This window comes from Abrus precatorius, unplaced genomic scaffold, assembly GCF_003935025.1.
Source record: "Abrus precatorius isolate BTA unplaced genomic scaffold, Abrus_2018 Scaffold10, whole genome shotgun sequence".
NCBI lineage: Eukaryota > Viridiplantae > Streptophyta > Magnoliopsida > Fabales > Fabaceae > Abrus > Abrus precatorius.
Genome location: NW_020874292.1, coordinates 15,007,233 through 15,026,803, shown reverse-complemented (window position 1 = coordinate 15,026,803; position 19,571 = coordinate 15,007,233). Strand labels below are relative to the sequence as shown.

The 19,571-nt window shown below is 32.9% G+C and overlaps 1 protein-coding gene across 2 annotated transcripts; it reads right to left on the bottom strand.

Annotated features, from left to right (window-relative positions):
• Positions 1-796: 796 nt before the first annotated feature.
• Positions 797-2,071, bottom strand: LOC113852628. Of its 2 annotated transcripts, none has more exons than XM_027482946.1 (2): positions 1,838-2,055; positions 797-1,344 (listed from the first exon to the last, which is right to left on the bottom strand). In XM_027482946.1, the coding sequence occupies exons 1-2, from the start codon at positions 1,994-1,996 to the stop codon at positions 919-921; spliced, it is 585 nt and encodes a 194-aa protein (XP_027338747.1). In that variant the 5' UTR covers positions 1,997-2,055; the 3' UTR covers positions 797-918. The 2 variants fall into 2 exon arrangements, with proteins under 2 accessions (XP_027338747.1, XP_027338748.1); XM_027482947.1 differs by having other exon boundaries at positions 849-1,286; positions 1,828-2,071.
• Between the last annotated feature and the right edge of the window lie 17,500 nt (positions 2,072-19,571).

Sequence of the window (19,571 nt, the reverse complement as noted above, 5' to 3'; positions counted from 1 at the left end):
ATACTATCCAATCCCTTACAACTATATTTTCGTTAATGACTAACTCTCTTGATACACTAATTAACTGTTAAAATAATTATCTTTTATTCCTAATTTCTAAAATATTATAATTAAATCCTCCATATTTCTACTTATAACAGAGAATGATTATTAATTGATAAAAGGCTGTTAAGTGACTTGAGACCTTTAATGATTCAAGTCCAAGTGGGTCATGATTCAATCCCTCCGGCCAAGGATGATGCAGTCAACTTTATTAAACTTTTAATCCAACTGAGGAATACTGAGGAGTGAATATTACTTTCTGCACTTCCAAACAAGACTATATTCTAGAGTGAGCTCGGGTTGAATGTGAGGAATTGAGTCCTGCATAGGGTGCTTGAGGCACAGGCAAGAAGGTTAAATTCTTGGTTTCATTGTTTTCCTTTAATCAAAAATCACCTGATAACAGTTTGAGGTTACTAGCCATTGAATTAAAAAGATCTTGGGCATACGTTAACTGCAATTCAGAAGCAAATGGCCTGAAACTTTCTCTAAAACTCGAGCCCAGTTAAATGAAAATAATACTGATGTACTGTTGGTGTTAAATTTTGATTTTGTTCCACGGCATATAGGAACAATTATTTATGATTCATACTTGTTGAGGTATCTTAATGATAGATAGCTTGGACTTATCAATCACTACATTTCATAATCTACCAATAATATCTGTAGATATGCTAAAATTATTTTCAGGCTGCACCTATTATTGTTGGTGATGGCAAGCTGCTGAGGGAAAGAGAACCAGTTTGGAAAGATTATTTATGAGGATTTTTTTTTTTCTTTGTGCCAAAAGTTATCTCATTGTTTCCCCAAAATATGCTAAAGCAAACATACTACAACCTTTAAGGGGCCTAAAGAGAAATTAGAAAGTTATAAAGTTTATTTTGATTTCTGCAAATTGGATACAAAGTTTGATGCAGCAAAACCAGCAGAACCAGCAAGTACACAAATGAAGGCAACAACAATCTGCAAACCCACTTCTCCAAGGTTATCCTCAGGAACCAAGTAAACAAACAAGGGTCCCAAGAGCAGCAAAGCCAAACTGAGGGTTAAGAGTGTTCCTGGAGTTGCTGGATCAGTGGCAGCAGATAACACACCCAAGTCTTCTGCTTTTGAGAGGAGTCCAAGTTTCTCTATAGCAGAAAGGGAGAACCCAAACTTCTCTGCTGCAGATAGCAACCCAGCTTTCTCTGCTTTGCTCAATAGTTTCAGCTGCTCCATTCTTGTCAAAAGCTTGATGGGAGGTGCAGTTATCCCAGGACTGCTCCTAGGGCCTTGTTCCCCCAGTGGGAACACAGTTGAATTCTGCATTGTAAGAAAACACCAGTTCACCCCCAAAAACACGTTTTAAGTTACGTTATTTGTTATCCCATAATGCCATTAACCCGCTGTACCTTCAAATGTTGAAAACTTTCTTGAACAAGTCCTACAATATTTAAGAGCTAACAACCATCACAACGTTTTCTTTATGTATTTTTTGGTTCCAAACAGGTAATTCTCAACGGAGGTGCCACTTTTCATAACAAACCATTTCAACAAAAACAACGTCATTCCCAAAGTCCTACAATTTTATAAGAGCTGATAAGTGCTAGTGCTACTCTTCCTGGCAAACAGGTCCCTGCCTAAAGTTTCGGAATTTTAGACAAAATGTTTGGAATTTGACTTGATATTAATTATCAATTCTTAGATTATTTTTTGTAACCTTAAAATAGAAAAATATTTAACATAATTGTGTGATTCAAAACCATTAAAATTTCATTCTTGATAAATACTACTTGTAACAGTGTATTGCACTAACCTTTCTTGAGCCAACAGTTCTAGAGACTGAGGGGAGGGGCTTGGGAGTGGCCATGGATTTGACGAGCAAAGGTGAGAAAGTAGCAGAGTTTGGTGTTGCGGAAGAGAAAGAGAAGGGTATTCCTCTGCAGTAACTGCAAATGGATGCTGAGGCTTCCATAACCGTAAGCTTGTTTATCCTTATCGCTTGGTTGAGATGAAGAAGAGGGTCTCATAAGCACTGCGTGGATGATGATGATGCATGATCAAGATCACCGATTGGTTTCCGCTGCTTCCATGTCCACGTGCCACTCAACGGTTGGTTCTATGCTCTCCCTCCTTCTACTCCACTCAAAATGTTTTGTTTACATTGTTTTCACTAATCATATACTTCAGTTTGCTTTGTGCTTCGCTAGTAAACTCATTACTTGTTGTTTGGTTTAGAAAATAAGTGAAGAAAATAGAAAAGAAATGTAGTAAAACATAAAGATTATTTTAATGCATAAATAAGAAGAAGAAAAATACTTTCTATTTATTTAAATGAAAGAAAGAGTATAATAGATGTTCTAAATTATGAGCATCAAATCAAAGAAAGAAAATATTAAAAGCCACATACATTCTTTTTCTTTTTAACCATTAAGTTTCATTGTGAGAGGACAAATTTTTTGGGTTTTAGATCTTGTAACATTCTATTAATTTGGCCTAACAAAATGATGTTTAAGCTCCAAAAAATCCAACTATTTAGATTTATGCTTGTTAAATTTGCACCAAACCTAATTACATCCAATAATTTAAAGTTTGAATCTTACAATTTTATTAGGCCAATTTAAAGTCATTAAGCTACCAACTCTAATTACATGTCATATTAATAGAATAAGGCTTCGTGTTTATTTTAGAGATGCTTCCATTAATTTCAACCATATATAATTATATAACTTATATAAAGAAAAACATGTAAAATAAAATTATTATTTTATTTCTTAGACTCTTAACGCCCCTCTTCCTTCTCTAATTTTAAATTTATAAATATTTAATAATATATATATATATATATATATATAATCAAAGAAAATAATTATCATCATTATCTAATAACAACTAAAGAATAATATTATAAAAAGTTTACAACATATAAACTTTTCTTTTAATCATCCTATAACTCTAGTACACAAACACTTTTAAATTAAATATTTGATATCACCCCGGAACACTAAAAAAAATAATAGTATAAAAAAAAGAAAATTATTTCCCAATTTAAAATATTTTTAATTAGTATAACTTGAAATAAAGAACATTAGGGAAGTAAGAAAAAAAAAAAAAAGAACATTAGACAATATATATTTTTAGCCTCTTTCTTTTATTCTAAACTTGAATGACGTGGAATGTTTTAAGATATTTTATTAATCAAATTTAAGTGTTATAAACACACTTAAATATAATTTTTTTTAATTAAACTCTTTAAAAATGACATTCTCATAGTATTACACTTTTTCCTTCTTTTTTTGACGTGGAGAAATCATACAATGTTGTAACTATAAAGATTACATAACAAATCTTTTAAGCATAATATGGGTTAGTTTATCCATTTAAAAATAAAAAATAAAACTTTCACCTTCGTTCTAAATAACAACCTAAATCTAATATCACCATATTCATAACTATTTGACAGATTGATAAATTGTAAAAAAATCCTAAAAAATTACATCAAATTTTTATTCTTCTAAATAACATATTGTTTCTATTGATCTTAAAGCATACCATTGCAAATTATTTTTTTATCAATAAACAAGAGTCAACTATATAGAAAGTAAAGTTACTTCATTTACAATTTGTCATATTTTTATTAATTTTGCTCAAAATTTTGAAGATTAAAGTTATTATTTAACTTTTCCTTATAAGTTTATATAAATTTTTATATTTTCTGTAAATACTTATTTTACATTTATACAATTTATCTTAATTTTCTACTTTTAAATTTATAGTTTAGTCTAAAGAGTCTTTTCTCTTAAATTTATACTTATTAATATATATTAATAATTGATATTTAATTAATTTTTTTACACTATACAACAAAAGTATTAATTTAAATCAAAATAATTTTTTTAAAAGTATTATTTAATTTTTTATTGTATCTATAATTATTTATAAAATATATAATTTTATATTTTTAATTATTAAATTATATGTATATTTATTCTGAAATAAAATACAAGTACATTGCACAAGTTACAGACTAGTTTTAATATATGAAAGAGTAAGTAAAATAAAATAAAATAATCATATATAAATTGATTAAGTTATTAATAATTATAATATTTTGATTACTAAATTTAGTTTTATCTTTTCTTAGTAGAAATTACAAAACTAAATCAATTATTTTATTTTATTTAAAAAGTAACAACTTTTAAATTATATGTTTATATTAATTTATATTGTTTGTCGCAATCACGTTTATCCACTGGGTTCAATTGAATATAGTAGCAGTGCAACTTAGATTATCACAAATCACTAATTATTTAACTCAAATTCAACTCTGTTAATTTTGAATCAAGCACGTGAAAATCTTCAAGTGTCAATTAATTAAATCCTAAATTAATTAGTAATTCCAAAATCAAATTTAGATATATTGATTTAAGTTCCGATCCTATTAATTAAAATTATAGATCTGCAATAGCTTCTAATTAATCTTAATCAAATCCAAATTAACCAATTCGAATTCAATTAAGTATTCTTTTTGAGACACTCCTTTATTTGATCTCGTTGTATTTATTTATTATAGTTATTTTACTTTATTTTAATTTAATAAGCTAATAAATTTAAACATATATAACAATGTCTCATCGTCTTTATTCTACTATTATTACGGTACTTATGTTAAACCTATTTTTTGGTCAGCAATATACAATATAACATCCTAAATTTTAACTCTTAAATTACACACTTTATTTATATAGAAACGAGATAAATAATATAAATTTTATCTATAACAGATAATATATAAAAATATGAGTAAATTAAAATATTTTCATGAATAAAATTATTTATCAAATTTGCCAACATGATGAAATAAGATAAGATAAACCGTAAATTTAATGATTTTAATATACCAGAACAATTAAGGAAATATAGATGCTAAACTTTCATTTACATTAGGGGTTGCATAGATTAGATCTATACAAAACCAATCCAAATTGATTTCAAATCTAATTTCTCAATATTATTTACATCAAATCATCTTTCCATTCAATAATCATATGATCGAATGTACTTAATGTTAATTATATACTTTCGGATTATGGGTCATTATTTTACCTGGAGAATATAGGAGACTGATACTAAAGGTGATTCAGGTAGAACATCACAAACAAACTTGTCCGCATTGAGTATGAAAGGCTTAGAATTAGAACTACTATTAATCAGAAGCTGCTTGTTATAATTAGGAAAGATAAATCATCAGCCAGATCATAAACGTTACAATAGCGCAAAATATGAACAAAAATAAATAAATAATAATATTAAAAGAAAAAAATTACGCTTAAATATACCTTTGAAACGAACACGTTGATGCCAGCATCTTTTGTGTCTCACCCAAATTACCAAAGTTTTTAAGATTATGAATGTTTTCGTTAACGTAATCCAAGTAATAAGAGAGCTACTACTTAGTAGCCTTGAACAACCATGTTGCTCCCCAGACCAATTCATCTTATTATTAACAAGATACTTTAAGTAATCATTTTTCTAATATCATAGGATCAGAAATATAAATTTTGACAATATAATGTTTGTAAAAAAAAAACATTTTAATCTTAGCACCATTTTCAGTCCTACCTGGTAGCCACCAAAATCACAATAGAATGGGCATACCCACGGTCCGAGACTGTCATTATATGATCCTCTACATCTGATAGTTTTTAGTGTAGGTGAGATGAGTAAGATAGTTGAAATGTGTTAGTAGGAATAGTTGAAAATAGTAGTTGAAGAAGTTTTAGTAAGAGACTCAAGAGATGGAGAATTGTTGTCTTGATTACTTCTTCTTCATTGCATTTACAATGAGGTAGCATGCCTATTTATAGGCATCATCCACCATTTGGTTCAATATACTAGAGCTATCTAGAAACTTGAAGATTTACAATATTCTAGAACTTTCTCTAGAAGCATCTACATACTAGAAGATACAATTAGTTTTTCCTAGATTGTTCTTAGTATTTTTTCTAGACTATTCTAGAAATTTGTATCAATTTCTAATACTCCTCCTTGGTGCAAATTTCTGTAACTCCAAGCTTCGTGCGTAGCTGTTCAAATTTTGGTCTTGGTAGTGCTTTAGTAAAAATGTCTGCAACTTGATCTTCGGTTGTGCAATACTCGAGCTTGATTTCTTTAGTTCCTTCTGCTTCCCTGATAAAGTGATATTTGATTGCTATGTGTTTTGTTCTACTATGATGCACTGGATTCTTTGTCATTGCTATAGCTGATTTGTTGTCGCAGTAGATTGTAGTAGGCTCATTTTGTTTTTCTCCCATTTCTTCAAGTATTCTTCGTAACCATATTGCTTGACTTGTAGTCTCAGCAGCTGCTACATATTCAGCTTCTGCTGTTGATTGCGCAACTGTTGCTTGCTTCTTTGAAGCCCATGAGATTGTTCCTGATCCTAGTGAAAAGGCATAACCAGATGTGCTTTTCATGTCGTCGATCGATCCTGCCCAGTCACTGTCGGTGTAGCCAAGTAGCTTTGAGTTGCTTATAGTTCGGTACCATATACCATACTCTTTTGTGCCTTGTAGATATCTTAGGATTCTTTTTGCTGTTCCAAAATGAATTTGGCTTGGACTTTGCATGAATCTTGAAAGAAGACTTACAGCATACGTTATGTCTGGTCGTGTGGCTGTGAGATATAGTAAGCTTCCAATCAAACTTCTGTAACGTGATGCATCAGCTTCCGGTGCACCATCATTTTTCTTCAATTTCTCATTTGTCACCAATGGAGTGCTGACTGTCTTACATTCATTTATCTTAAATTTCTTGAGTAGTGCTTCAACATATTTCTTCTGTGAGATAAATATTCCTTCTTTCTTTTGTTTTACCTCTATTCCGAGGAAGTAGTTCATTAAGCCAAGGTCGGTCATTTCGAAGGTCTTCATCATATCTTCTTTGAACTTATCTATCATCTCCACATTGTTTCCTGTGCAGATAAGATCATCTACATACAAGGAGACAATGAGTATATCATACTGACCTTGGATCTTGGTGTATAAAGTTGCTTCACTTTTGCTCCTCCTGAATCCTTGGTCTGCAAAGTATTGATCAATTTTGCTGTACCATGCTCGTGGAGCTTGCTTCAATCCATATAGAGCTTTTTTTAGTCTTAGTACTTTGCCTTCATTACCTTTGCTGACGAAGCCTTGCGGTTGCTCCACATAAATCTCTTCTTGAAGAATGCCATTGAGAAAGGCAAATTTTACATCAAGTTGATAAATGTTCCATCCTTTTTGTGCAGCAAGAGCAATCAGAGTTCTTATAGTATCCAGGCGAGCAACTGGAGCAAATGTCTCATTGTAATCAACTCCAAGTTGTTGTGAGTATCCTTTAGCTACCAGCCTTGCCTTGTACTTTTGTATGGTGCCATCGGGATTAAGCTTGGTCTTATAGACCCATTTTACCCCAATGATATCTTTATCTGTGGGGCAATCTACTAGCTCCCATGTGTTATTTTTCTCAATCATTTTTATCTCTTCTTCCATTGCCTTGACCCATACTTCTTGTTTTGATGCTGCTTCAAAGTTCTCAGGTTCAGTTATGGCCAGGTTACAGGTCTCATATATATCTACCAAAGATCTAACTCGTCTTGGAGTAGACTCTGGTGAGGAATGTTGTTGTTGTGGAGGTGAAAAATTCTCACCTGAGACTTCTTCAATTTCTTGAGGTTGCTGCATTGGTATAGAAACATTTTTCTGAACCTTTTCATCTTTCCAATTCCAAGCAGCATTTTCATCAACTTCAACATCTCGACTAATGGTGAGCTTCTTGGTTTGCAAGTTGTAGACTCGATATCCTTTTGACTGTGTGCTATATCCCAAGAAGATACCTCGTACGGTTTTGTCTTCTAGTTTGTGTCTCTTCTCTTCTGGAATGTGTATGTAGCAAATTGATCCGAAAATCCTTAGATGTTTTGCTGATGGTTTTTGCCCACTCCAAGCTTCAATTGGAGTTTTATCTTGGACAGCCTTAGTTGGGCATCTGTTAAGTATGTAGACAGCAGTATAAACTGCTTCAGCCCAGAAAGTATTTGGCAATTCTTTCTCCTTCAGCATGGATCTAGCCATCTCCATTACCGTGCGATTTTTTCTCTCAGTTACTCCATTTTGTTGTGGAGTATATGCGACAGTAAGTTGTCGTTCAATGCCTTCATCCTCACAGAATTTATCAAACTCTTGAGATGTATACTCTTTGCCACGATCACTTCTTAATACTTTTATCTGTTTACCACTTTGCTTCTCGACAAGGGCCTTAAACTTCTTGAAAATTCCAAAGACTTCTGACTTTGCTTTGATGAAGTAGACCCAAGTCATTCTAGAAAAATCATCGATAAAAAGGATAAAATACCTGTTATCATGTAGTGATGGTGTCCGCATTGGTCCGCAAATATCTGTATGAATAAGCTCCAATAAGTCTTTTGCTCTCCAAGCTTTTCCAGTAGAAAATGGCAATCGATGTTGCTTGCCAAGGAGACATCCTTCACAAGCTTCATTATTTTCTTCAAGATATGGAAGATCCTTCATCATATTCTTTTGATGTAGTAGTTTTAAGGCATGAGTATTGAAGTGGCCAAATCTTCGATGCCAAAGTCGTGAAGTATCAACTTCTGCTTTCATGGCAATATTAGCGCCTTGTTGAAAGCTTATTGGAAAACTTCGATTTCTTTTCTCCATCTTTACTTGGCCAATCTCTTGCTTTTTGTTGTCATATATCTTACATGTGTCCCCTTTGAAGTGAAGAGAATAACCTTTCTCCATCATTTGGCCAATACTCAAGAGATTTTCCTTGAGGTTGGGGACTAGTAAGACATCAGTAATAAGTTTCGTACCTTTCTTTGTCTCCACCATAACAGTGCCTTTGCCTTTTGACTCAGCGATAGTACCATTCCCCATTCGAACTTTCACTTTGATGGATTCATCGATATCCTTGAAGATGTTTATATCTTTGGCCATGTGATTGCTGCAACCACTATCCAAGTACCAATTTCCACTCGTTTCAGTACTGGGATCTTGGGTAGCATAGAAAAGATGTGGTTCTCGATCATCCTCTTCAGCGAAATTTGCTTGATACTTGTTTTTGTTGCGACAATACTTTTCCACATGTCCAAATTTCTTGCAGTGTCGACATTGTGGTTTTCCACGATACCGACATTCTTCTTCAGCATGATTTGTCCCCTTACAAATACCACATGGAGAGTATTTATCTTGATTGTTTCTAGAGAAATTTCTAGAATTCTGTTTGTTTCTAGAAGTTTCTCCATTATTCTTTCTTGCTTCATTCCCTTTATTCTGAGACCGTAATTTGAGCTTTGATTGAAAGACATTTTCTATTGAGTCCTCATCATGCCTTTTCAACCTTTGCTCATAAGCTTCAAGGGACCCTACCAACTCTGTCACTGATAGAGTAGATAGGTCCTTTGTTTGCTCAATAGTGGTGACAATTGGATCATACTTACGGGGAACTGTAATCAGTAATTTCTCAACAACTTTTTTGTCAAGAATATTTTCTCCGTAAGCTCTCATTTGATTAACCATTTCTTTTATTTTGGAATAGTAATCCTTGACGGTCTCAAACTCTTTCATTTTTAATAATTCAAACTCTCGTCGTAGAGTTTGGAGTTTTATAGCGCGTACCTTTTCGCTTCCTTCAAACTCCTCCTGCAGCGTACTCCATGCTTCTTTGGCTGTTGTAGCACCCATTATTCTTGGAAAAATTGCATCAGTCACAGCTTGTTGTAGAGTAAACAAGGCCTTTGAATCCTTTTGTTTATTTTCCTTCAATTCTTTTCTTTGAGCTGCAGTAAGGGATGATATGTCTGAGGGAGTAGTGAATCCTTCTTCCACAACATCCCACAAATCTTGGAAAGTGAAATATGTTTTCATTTTTGTGCTCCAAAAATCATAATTTTCGCCATTGAAAATGGGGACGGGAAGAGATGATGGTTGAGTAGTGCTAGCCATGGGTTAGGAAATTCTTGGAAGTAGTTTATTTTAATTTTGAAATAGTATGGTAATATTTCTACGCCCAGTAGATGACCGAACGTAGCTCTGATGCCACTGATAGTTTTTAGTGTAGGTGAGATGAGTAAGATAGTTGAAATGTGTTAGTAGGAATAGTTGAAAATAGTAGTTGAAGAAGTTTTAGTAAAAGACTCAAGAGATGGAGAATTGTTGTCTTGATTACTTCTTCTTCATTGCATTTACAATGAGGTAGCATGCCTATTTATAGACATCATCCACCATTTGGTTCAATATACTAGAGCTATCTAGAAACTTGAAGATTTACAATATTCTAGAACTTTCTCTAGAAGCATCTACATACTAGAAGATACAATTAGTTTTTCCTAGATTGTTCTTAGTATTTTTTCTAGACTATTCTAGAAATTTGTATCAATTTCTAATAGCATCTATCTGCAAAGTCAAAAACCTAATTCCATAGTGAAAAAAGAAGTCTACAAAAGCTGGTATATAGTGCCAAATTAAATGTGACAACAATTAAGAAAAGACAAGCGGTTATATACCAACCATTATAGCCCTTTGGAGTAGTCTTTAAGAATAACCAACATGGTTTAGGGTTTAGGGGCTGCAAGTGCTGCTGCTATCTCTATCAAAACTTCAGAGCTAGATACTCCCTGCTAACAGCATAGGCTATTCTGAGGGTGTCCATGTCTTCGGGTCTCTCCCAACAATTATGATAAGTATATGGATATTATAAGGATATTATCAAAAACAGAAGTTCGAAAGCAAATTAAGAGCATTTTCATGTTTCCTCTATATATATATATATATAGAGAGAGAGAGAGAGTATAGTGGATCCTATTGTTTACAGGAACATATAAAGGAACACTATAATCCATATCCATTTCTAAAGTATACATGTAGCTAAGGTACATCATCATAAACTACAGCAAATTTAAAATAATAAAATGTTTTATACTCATTAAATACATAATTTAATTTACACTATGCATAACCATCTATCAATGTAATTCTTTCTTAGGGTGCTGTCATCTGGTTCCCTAAAAAGTCTAGTAAAGACGAGCATCTATCTTATCATTCAATATAACTTTAATTCAAAAAGCAACATTATAGCATAATCATAGTCATGAAAATCGATAAAACTTAATAATTTCAATCACCAATCAACATAACAATAATTATCACATAGGCATAATACATGAATTTATCACGAATTCTTAATTTTCTCTCTTTTAAATACACACTCCCAGTTCACTATAATTATAGAAATACGATGCTTCTAGCAATTCTTAAGGTTTTACTTGTAACGCCCTGAATTTTGTATTATTGATTATTGCTATATATCTATATATATGTATGTATGTATGTATAAATGTAAATAGATGTTGGAATTTATACTTGAATGCATGATGATGATGTTAATATGTATAAATGTATTCGTATACAATTGGATTGGATTGATTAGACTGAGAAACAGGTTAAGGGTGTAATATTGGGGTGTTCTTGTTGTAGCAAGAAGGTCTTGGGAGGAAGGCATGAAACTATCGCCTTCTTGCTGTAGCGAGAGGTCCCTCGCTGTAGGACAAAGCGACAATTTGGGGTGCAGCCTGACTATAGCGAGATTCTGCAGAAACCAGAGTGCAGTTTCTGCTGAAATTTTTGCTGTAGTGACAAAGGGCGTCGCTGCAGCGAGAGTGTTGCGCCTGAGAGGTATTTGAAGGGGTTAGGATTTGAAAAATTTATTTCTCATTACTCTCTTCAAAATCTCCTCAATTCTCTTGACCTAAAACCCTATTTCACCGATTAAATTGCCTCCAAAGTCGTTTGTGAGTTAGATAAGGTTGGATTCGTGTTGAGAACGTTTGAAGGTGAGTTTTAATGGTTAGGGTTTTGGTTTTTGTCCCTCTTCTCTATTTTATGTGTTCTCTTTGAGTTCTCATGGAGTTTTCCATGTGTTTTAGGGACGAAATTCATGTGGAAAATCCTTTTCATTGTTGATTCGTGTGTAGGTCTTTAATCCGAGGTAAGGAGGGACTCTACCCTATCTCATTTTGTTTAGAAATTCGTTTACTTGCTATATTTTGGTAATGTGACTGACATAGGATATGTGAATTGGCGTGTTTTGATAGATAATGCATGTTGGGTATGATTTTAATGATGTTGGAGCCTGTTATGAGTAGATTTGGATGAGGAATTGATGTGAAACGTGAATGAGTGTGCTTACCTATCGTTGATGGATGTAGATTATGTTGAAATTGGTGTGTGTGTGTGTGTGTGTGTGTGTTGGAAATGTTGTTCATCGAAGTAACGCAAATAAATATGGGCACTTGTGCTATGTGTTGTGAACGAATGTGGGTCTAAGTGCCGTGTAATGTGAATGAATACTGTATGTGGCTGAAATATGTGTGAATGGGGCATGTTAAATGCCGTTATAATAATGCTATAAATGGTTTAGCAATACACTAGAGGTGTAGAAGATGGGAACGATAGAAATACCTTGGGAAAGAGAGAGTGGTGGTGACACTAACAGTGAGCGTGGGTGCACCCCAGGCCACACACTCTCCTCTTGACTAGACCTCTGACCACTACCTTTGTAGAGCAACTTGTGACTGCCCACATGGTATCCGTGAGGCGAGGATAACCAGCGACCATCCATGGTGTGAGACTATGATCACAGTGCTACAGTGACTGTGGTTAGCGTGCAGTGTGCACACGTGGTTGTTTTTTATTGACTGTATGATGGTGTAGTGAGTGCACCGGTGTGTAAGTTGAAATGGAAGGTTAATCGTGGCTGCGACTGCTTGATTTGAATTGTTTTAGAAAATATGTGAAATGTGTGAAGTGAGACTCTATATTTGTTTGTGTGTGTTAAGTAGTGTAGAATACTTACCCTTACATTTATTTTTCAGGTGATCAAGACGATCAGCACCGAGCTCAGTAAAGGGATGGATGACACTACTATAGGACTTAGAATATTTATTTTGTTTTGAAACTGAGATGTATTAATTAAGTCTTATAGAAATTATTTGACTTAGATTGTAACTTATCCTTATATTTCGGGATATTTTGCTAAACTAAACATTGGGAAATCGTTTGAATGCAAAGTTTTTATTATTCCTATTTTTGTGAAATTTATTATTTTGAAATTAAAATTAAGGTGTTACATTACTCAACTAAGAAATAGTGGTCGGTTAGCCCATGCGTACAGATATAACGTATACAATAACAAGCCTCTTAGTAAAGGTATAGTCAGAACTCTAGTCAGGAAACGAGTGTGAGGTCACATGATGCATTCGCTCTCCAAAAGAATGTGTACATATACGCGAATGTCACTCACTACCCTACGTTTCCCCAGATTTCCCATCGTCTCCAGACTTTATACCCAGTGTATCTCTGTAACTATTTACATTAGATCCATCCAGCACTTTATACTCATATCATATTTCTTTTCATACCACTTCTCTTATCCAGCTTAATAAAGAAATTCCAGACTAAGTTTTCAACACCATATATTTCTAGAGTATATTGTCATGCCAAAACCACTAAACATTCTCGAATAACATTTTATCATGTCCAACTTTCTAATACATCATCAATCAAATATCATATTTTTCATAACACCCCACACTGAGTACTCATTATATATTTCATGTAACCACAACATAATCACTCAAGCCAAACAATCAACCATGCATATCATCAGCTTTTTCTCACAAATACTACTATTTAAACATATATTTTCATATAATAATTATGTAATAATGCTCCCACAAACACAAAATATACACTTTAATAAAATAGAGCTCTTCTTACCTCAAAATAAGTATTTAGAGAGAGATTGATGAAGGTTCTTACTCAACGATAGAAGTTTTCCTGAATAACACGAGATACCCTTTGAGAATGAAAAACAAGAGAAACAAACGGGGAAATTAGAGTTAAACCCAGATAAACTTACTTGGAGTCGTTTAGATTTTATGTCCAAATTCAAATTCGAGGAAAGATTAATGTTCAAAGAAGGTTTTTCTGAGAAAAGGAAGTGAGGATTCACAGAGAATTAAGAGAGAACGTAGAAATAGAAAGTAATGAAATTTTCATGCTGAAAATCCCTTAAATACCCTTCCAATCTCGTGCGCTCTCGCTTAAGCGAGCGACTCTCACTTGAGCGAGGTCACTCTCGCTTGAGCAAGTCCTATCTCACCTGAGCGAGAAAACTAGACAGCAGTCTTTCTAAGCATTTTCTGATATTCTCGCTTGAGCGAGGGTCATTCTCGCCTAAGCAAGAAAACGTCCAAAGAGTTGGTCATTTTTCCTGTGAGTCCTCGCTTGAGCAACTCAGCTCGCCTGAGCAAGATCTCTACTCGCTTGAGTTAAATCAATTCTCATTTGGGCAAAAGGACAGTTGGGCCAAGTCTATCCTGTCTTGCTTAAGCAACAACCATCTTGCCTGAGAGAAATTGTCCTGAAATCATATGGTTCTAGGCGTTCAGTCTCGCTTGAGCGAGATTTATCTTGGCTAAGCGAGACTCCCTGCTCCAGAACTCTAATAAACACTCATTCATTCAATTCAAAACATATTCCAACACTATCCAATATTAAACAATTTGCAAAATAATAAATAGAATAAAAAGAGGGTATTACATATACAATCAAAAGTGAAAAAGAAGAAAAGGATTTACATCATAAGGTGCTCCATCCAACCTTAGGTCTTCCTTCATCTCATTTTATAATTCCCAATTCAAGCCAAAATAATGTAGAGCAACATTTAAAATAAAACAAATTTCTACACACAACAGACCACCAAAATAAGTGGAGATCACATGAGGACTATTAATCTCCCTTATAATATATATCATATTTATAATGAAAAATAATGGTCTAGTTCACTACATTATAATCTCAGTATCAAAATTGAACACTATGCAATGCATAACTATCTGTTGTTGTTCATTTTGTTCTCATGAGTTTATAAAAATAAGTCATTACTATCAAAAGGGTGAGTAACATTTCATAAACAATTTTACAAGAAAATAATCAAACTAAATAACTCATAACCAATCAAACAAAGTGTCTTTAAGTATGATATTTTTTTCTTTTAAATTCTACAAGGAGTAATTAATTACTTCATAATTATTTATGTTCTATGGTTGAGTGACTAAGTGTAACGCCCCAAATTTTGTAAGGATATATATATATATATATATTCATATGAATGCATGTATGTTGAATTATGTGGCTAGTTTGGTTGAATTGGAAAATTGGCTGGGAGGAAGGTGGGAGACTGTCGCCTTTTCATCGTAGTGAGAGAGTGATAGTGAGGGATGCATTTTGTAGCGAGATTCTATAGAAACCATGGTGCAGTTTTCTCTGAGATTTTTGCTGTAGCGAGAACAGTCGTCGTTGCAGCGAGAGATACTTCACTGCAACGAGAGTGTGTTGCTGTAGCGAGCATGTCGCGATCATAGGGGTATTTGGAGGGTTTAGGGTTCAGAAAATTCATTTCTCATCCCTCCCTTTGAAATCCTTTTGATTCTCTCTACTCCCAACCCGTTCTTACCGATTAAATTGCCTTTAAAGCCGTTTGGAAGCTAGATTGAAGGTTGAAATTGAGTTTGGGACGCTTGGAGGAATGAAAATCCGTGTGGGGAGGTATTCTATCGTGGATTTCGTGAAGGGTCTTCATTCTAAGGTAAGGGGGAGTTAATCCCAAACCTTAATCTCTCTTGGGAAGCTTAAAATGGAAAATCCTTTTGATAACTATCTAAAGGTAATTTGTAATAAAGACTGTAAATAAAACTATTTTTTGAAGGAATACTATGATTTTAGTCAGCAAAAGTTGTTTGCGGGTAGTTGGATGATGTCAAACCTTAAGATAGACGACCTTATTATTATCACTGAGAAAATGTGTATGTTAAGTTGGGATGAATGTCGTTGATGATTGAGGCATGTTGAGATTGATTGATGATAATTTGTGCAGTATAATATATTTATGCTATTTGATAATTGAGGTATGCCAAATGAGTGAAACCATGTTATCGATACGAGTGTTTGTCTCTTTTTAAATAAAGAAAAGGTTTTCTGTGTGATGTGTGATGTAATCACAGTGCCACAGTGAGGGTGGCTAAGTGCAGTGAGCGCACATGTGAATGAATTAAATAAAATGCTAGGAAAAGTGATTATAATACAGGAGTCAGAACAGATGAATGGATGTGATTGCAATACAGGTATTGTGGTACAACTCAAAGGGTATAATCATAATATATGTATTGTAATACACCAAGTTATTTAGTCAAGACTCACGTATTATGACACGTTGCCCTATAAAAAGGTGTGGAAAAGAATGAGAAATGTTAGTGGTGAGTTTAGATAGCTACAGAGATACACTGAGGGTATAGAGTCCAGAGACATTTGGGAAATCTTAGAGAAATGAGGGTGGTGAATGCTAAGTATAAATACGTGAACAATGATTTGCTGAAAGTAAAAGCATTCACAGGCTACACACTCATTTCCTAACGAAACCCTTGACTACACCTTTGCTAGAAGGGTCTAAGTCGATACACGTGTATCTGTGTTGCTGCAGCTAACCGACGACTATTTAAACTGTAAAGTTCTCAAGGGATCCCAAGGAAATTGAATATGAAATTGAAATAAATGTGAAAGTGTGATGTGTATGAAGTGGTATAGAAATTGTACAATTATAATATATGCATTGTAACATTTCGGTTGACGTTGTTATGATATATGTGCTGTAATATATCGACGGGTGTGATTAGGACACGTGTTGTGACATATTGATTGACATGGTATAATACATGTATTATGACGTGCATATTAGTAAAAAGATGCATGATCTAAAGTGGTGAACATGATTGATTGTTTGTCCTTGTGCTCCTTTGTGATGGCAATTTGGATGATTTGAGTGTTATTGCTAATTTAATCCATGTTAAATAATATTCCTAGTACGGCATATACATGTAAGTACTTTGCTTATATTAAACCAGAGATTTTGTGGGGCGGGAGATATTCACCCTTACTAATATTTTCAGGTAATGAAAGTAAAGAGATGAAAATGTTTGGTCCATCCTAGGATCATAATCCAAGGGAATTGGAAGGAAGACTGCTCTGTAGGGACTAAAGCCATTTTAGAAATTGTATTATTTTATCTAATTATAATTTGTGTTGACCAAAGTTTATAAATAACTTTAATGTCAGATTTTAGAATTTAAATCCTTGAGCAAATTTTGGTTATAAAGAATATTTTAGAAATGTTCTTAGTGGAAATTTGAAATTTATATGTATTCAAAGTGAACCAATGATTTGCTAGAAGCAAAGTTAAGTTTTATTTGATTATTTCAAAGTTTTAAAGTTTTACCCTTGGAAGCTTGACTCTTTTTTTTTTTGAATTTTATGAAACTTTCATAAGAAGGAAATATAAAATTTGTTTATTTGAATACAAAAAATAAAGATGTTACACTAAGAGTTTTGTATCTACAATTTGGATTGTATCCTGTAAGATACATTAGTCTCAATCATTTCAATCATAGTGCACAAAATCAAAGCTGGTGGCTACTCCCAACAATACACACTTCTACCAATCTTGGTTAACCTAAGTGTGAGTCAAGATAATCATGCACGCAATTCACTTTGAGCAACACAAATTAGACTAACACTGTAACACCCTAAAATTTTAGTATTAGATATTTATTTGATTCATAATTATTATGTTTGAAAATTATATAAAATTACTATTTTATTTGGTATGAGAATTTAATTGTTTTGTTTACACATATGGTTTAAATTAATTATCGTATACACACAAATTTAATTATTTTCTTATGAGTGAGATTAATTATTATTTGAAAGAATATTTTCAATAAGAATTAAAATTTATTTTCCAACATATTTTCTAATAACCATTAATTTAGTGCAAGTAATTTTTTTAACTACAACTTAAGCATAAATTTTAGAATCATTGAAAATCTTTTCTCTTTAAGCTTTTTTAATCTAAAAAAAACACTGATTGGGCTAGGCTCAAATTATCACAACTCACATCTATATGAGAAAAAAGGAAGAGTCAAAATGAGTCATAGAAAGAGAAAAATTTAATATTCACCCTTTGCTTTATCATTAAGGCTTAGAAAATCCTAGAAACAAATCTCTTCACTTTCTTCTCTCTTCATTCATGTTCAGACCACATAGGAGAAGAGAAAGTTCTATTTTCTTTTTCTTCTCTCATTCTTTACAATCTTGAGCCATTTTCCACCATTGGTCAAGGTAAAATAGTTGTATTTTTGTGATTTCTACCTTTTAGTGATTTTTTTTTCTTTATTGCTTCTTTGTGACCCATTTTGAAATGGTTTATTTTAGGAGAAATTTATGTTGTTGAACTCTATTTTCTTGATCCAAGTTGTGTTAAGGTTCATAGAGGTAAGGGGAGTCAATCTTAACCTTTAAGCACTTGTTGTTTGTTTTTCTTACTTGAAACTTGAAAATGTCCTTAAAATTTTGTGGCTGTCCTGTTCTACTATGCACTATTGTGATGCTTATTTTAAAATTTAGATATCAAAAATGAATTATTTAGGTATGAAAATCTAAGGTTTGGTTCAAGAAATGCTCAAAATAGAGTTTCCTAACAAAAGTTATGATTTAAACAAGTTTTGAGCACTTTTGTGATTTAAACAAGTTTGAGAAAATCTATTTTTTAACAAAAAAAAATAAAAAGGAAATTTTAGAACCAATTTTGGCTTGCTGCCTTATTTTGACAAATTGACTTAGGCAGTGATTTAACTTTTCTAATTTTATTTAAAAAATGAGTTTAAACCATCAAAAACCTTTGCAAAAGTATATTGGTTTATTTAAAATATTTTTCTATAAAATTCACAGTAAAATTGTATAAATTGATAAAACGGTAAATTTCTTGCACTTGGAGATTTTGAATGAGATAATTTACATGTTATGTAAAACCTAAATTTTGATGGTTATGATATAATAATGAATGTCTTGGAACCTTAGGATAGTCTACCAAATGCTATGACCGCAAGAGTGTGACCTCCATCGATTTATCTGTGGCGTGCGACTTTATTCTCTGTTTCTATTGAAATGTGCAATTTAGTTGAGTCCGAGGGTGTCTAACCTTCAGCAAATTGGTTAGGGTGATTGATTGGGTATTATTATGTGGTTGTGAATGTGAAATTTGATTTTTAAATCTTTGGAATGCTTGAATTTTAGTCATTATGTCATCCATTTGTTGTCTTAACTGTTATGCAATTACGGAAAGTTATATGCAAAATTGCATGCGAGTGATAGGGCTCTAGAAATGTTTTGTATTGATTGGAAGGTCGCTTATGGCATAAAGGAAATATGGATAAAATTGGAAAGGAATGAATTATGATTTTAATAATGTTTAGTGTCATTTTGATAGATGAGGTAAACGATAAGTGTGATGTGAATGGTTATAGCGATATACTGAGGTACAAAAAAGAGAAGGTTTAGGACATGGGAGAGTTAGAGAATGATGAACTACCCGAC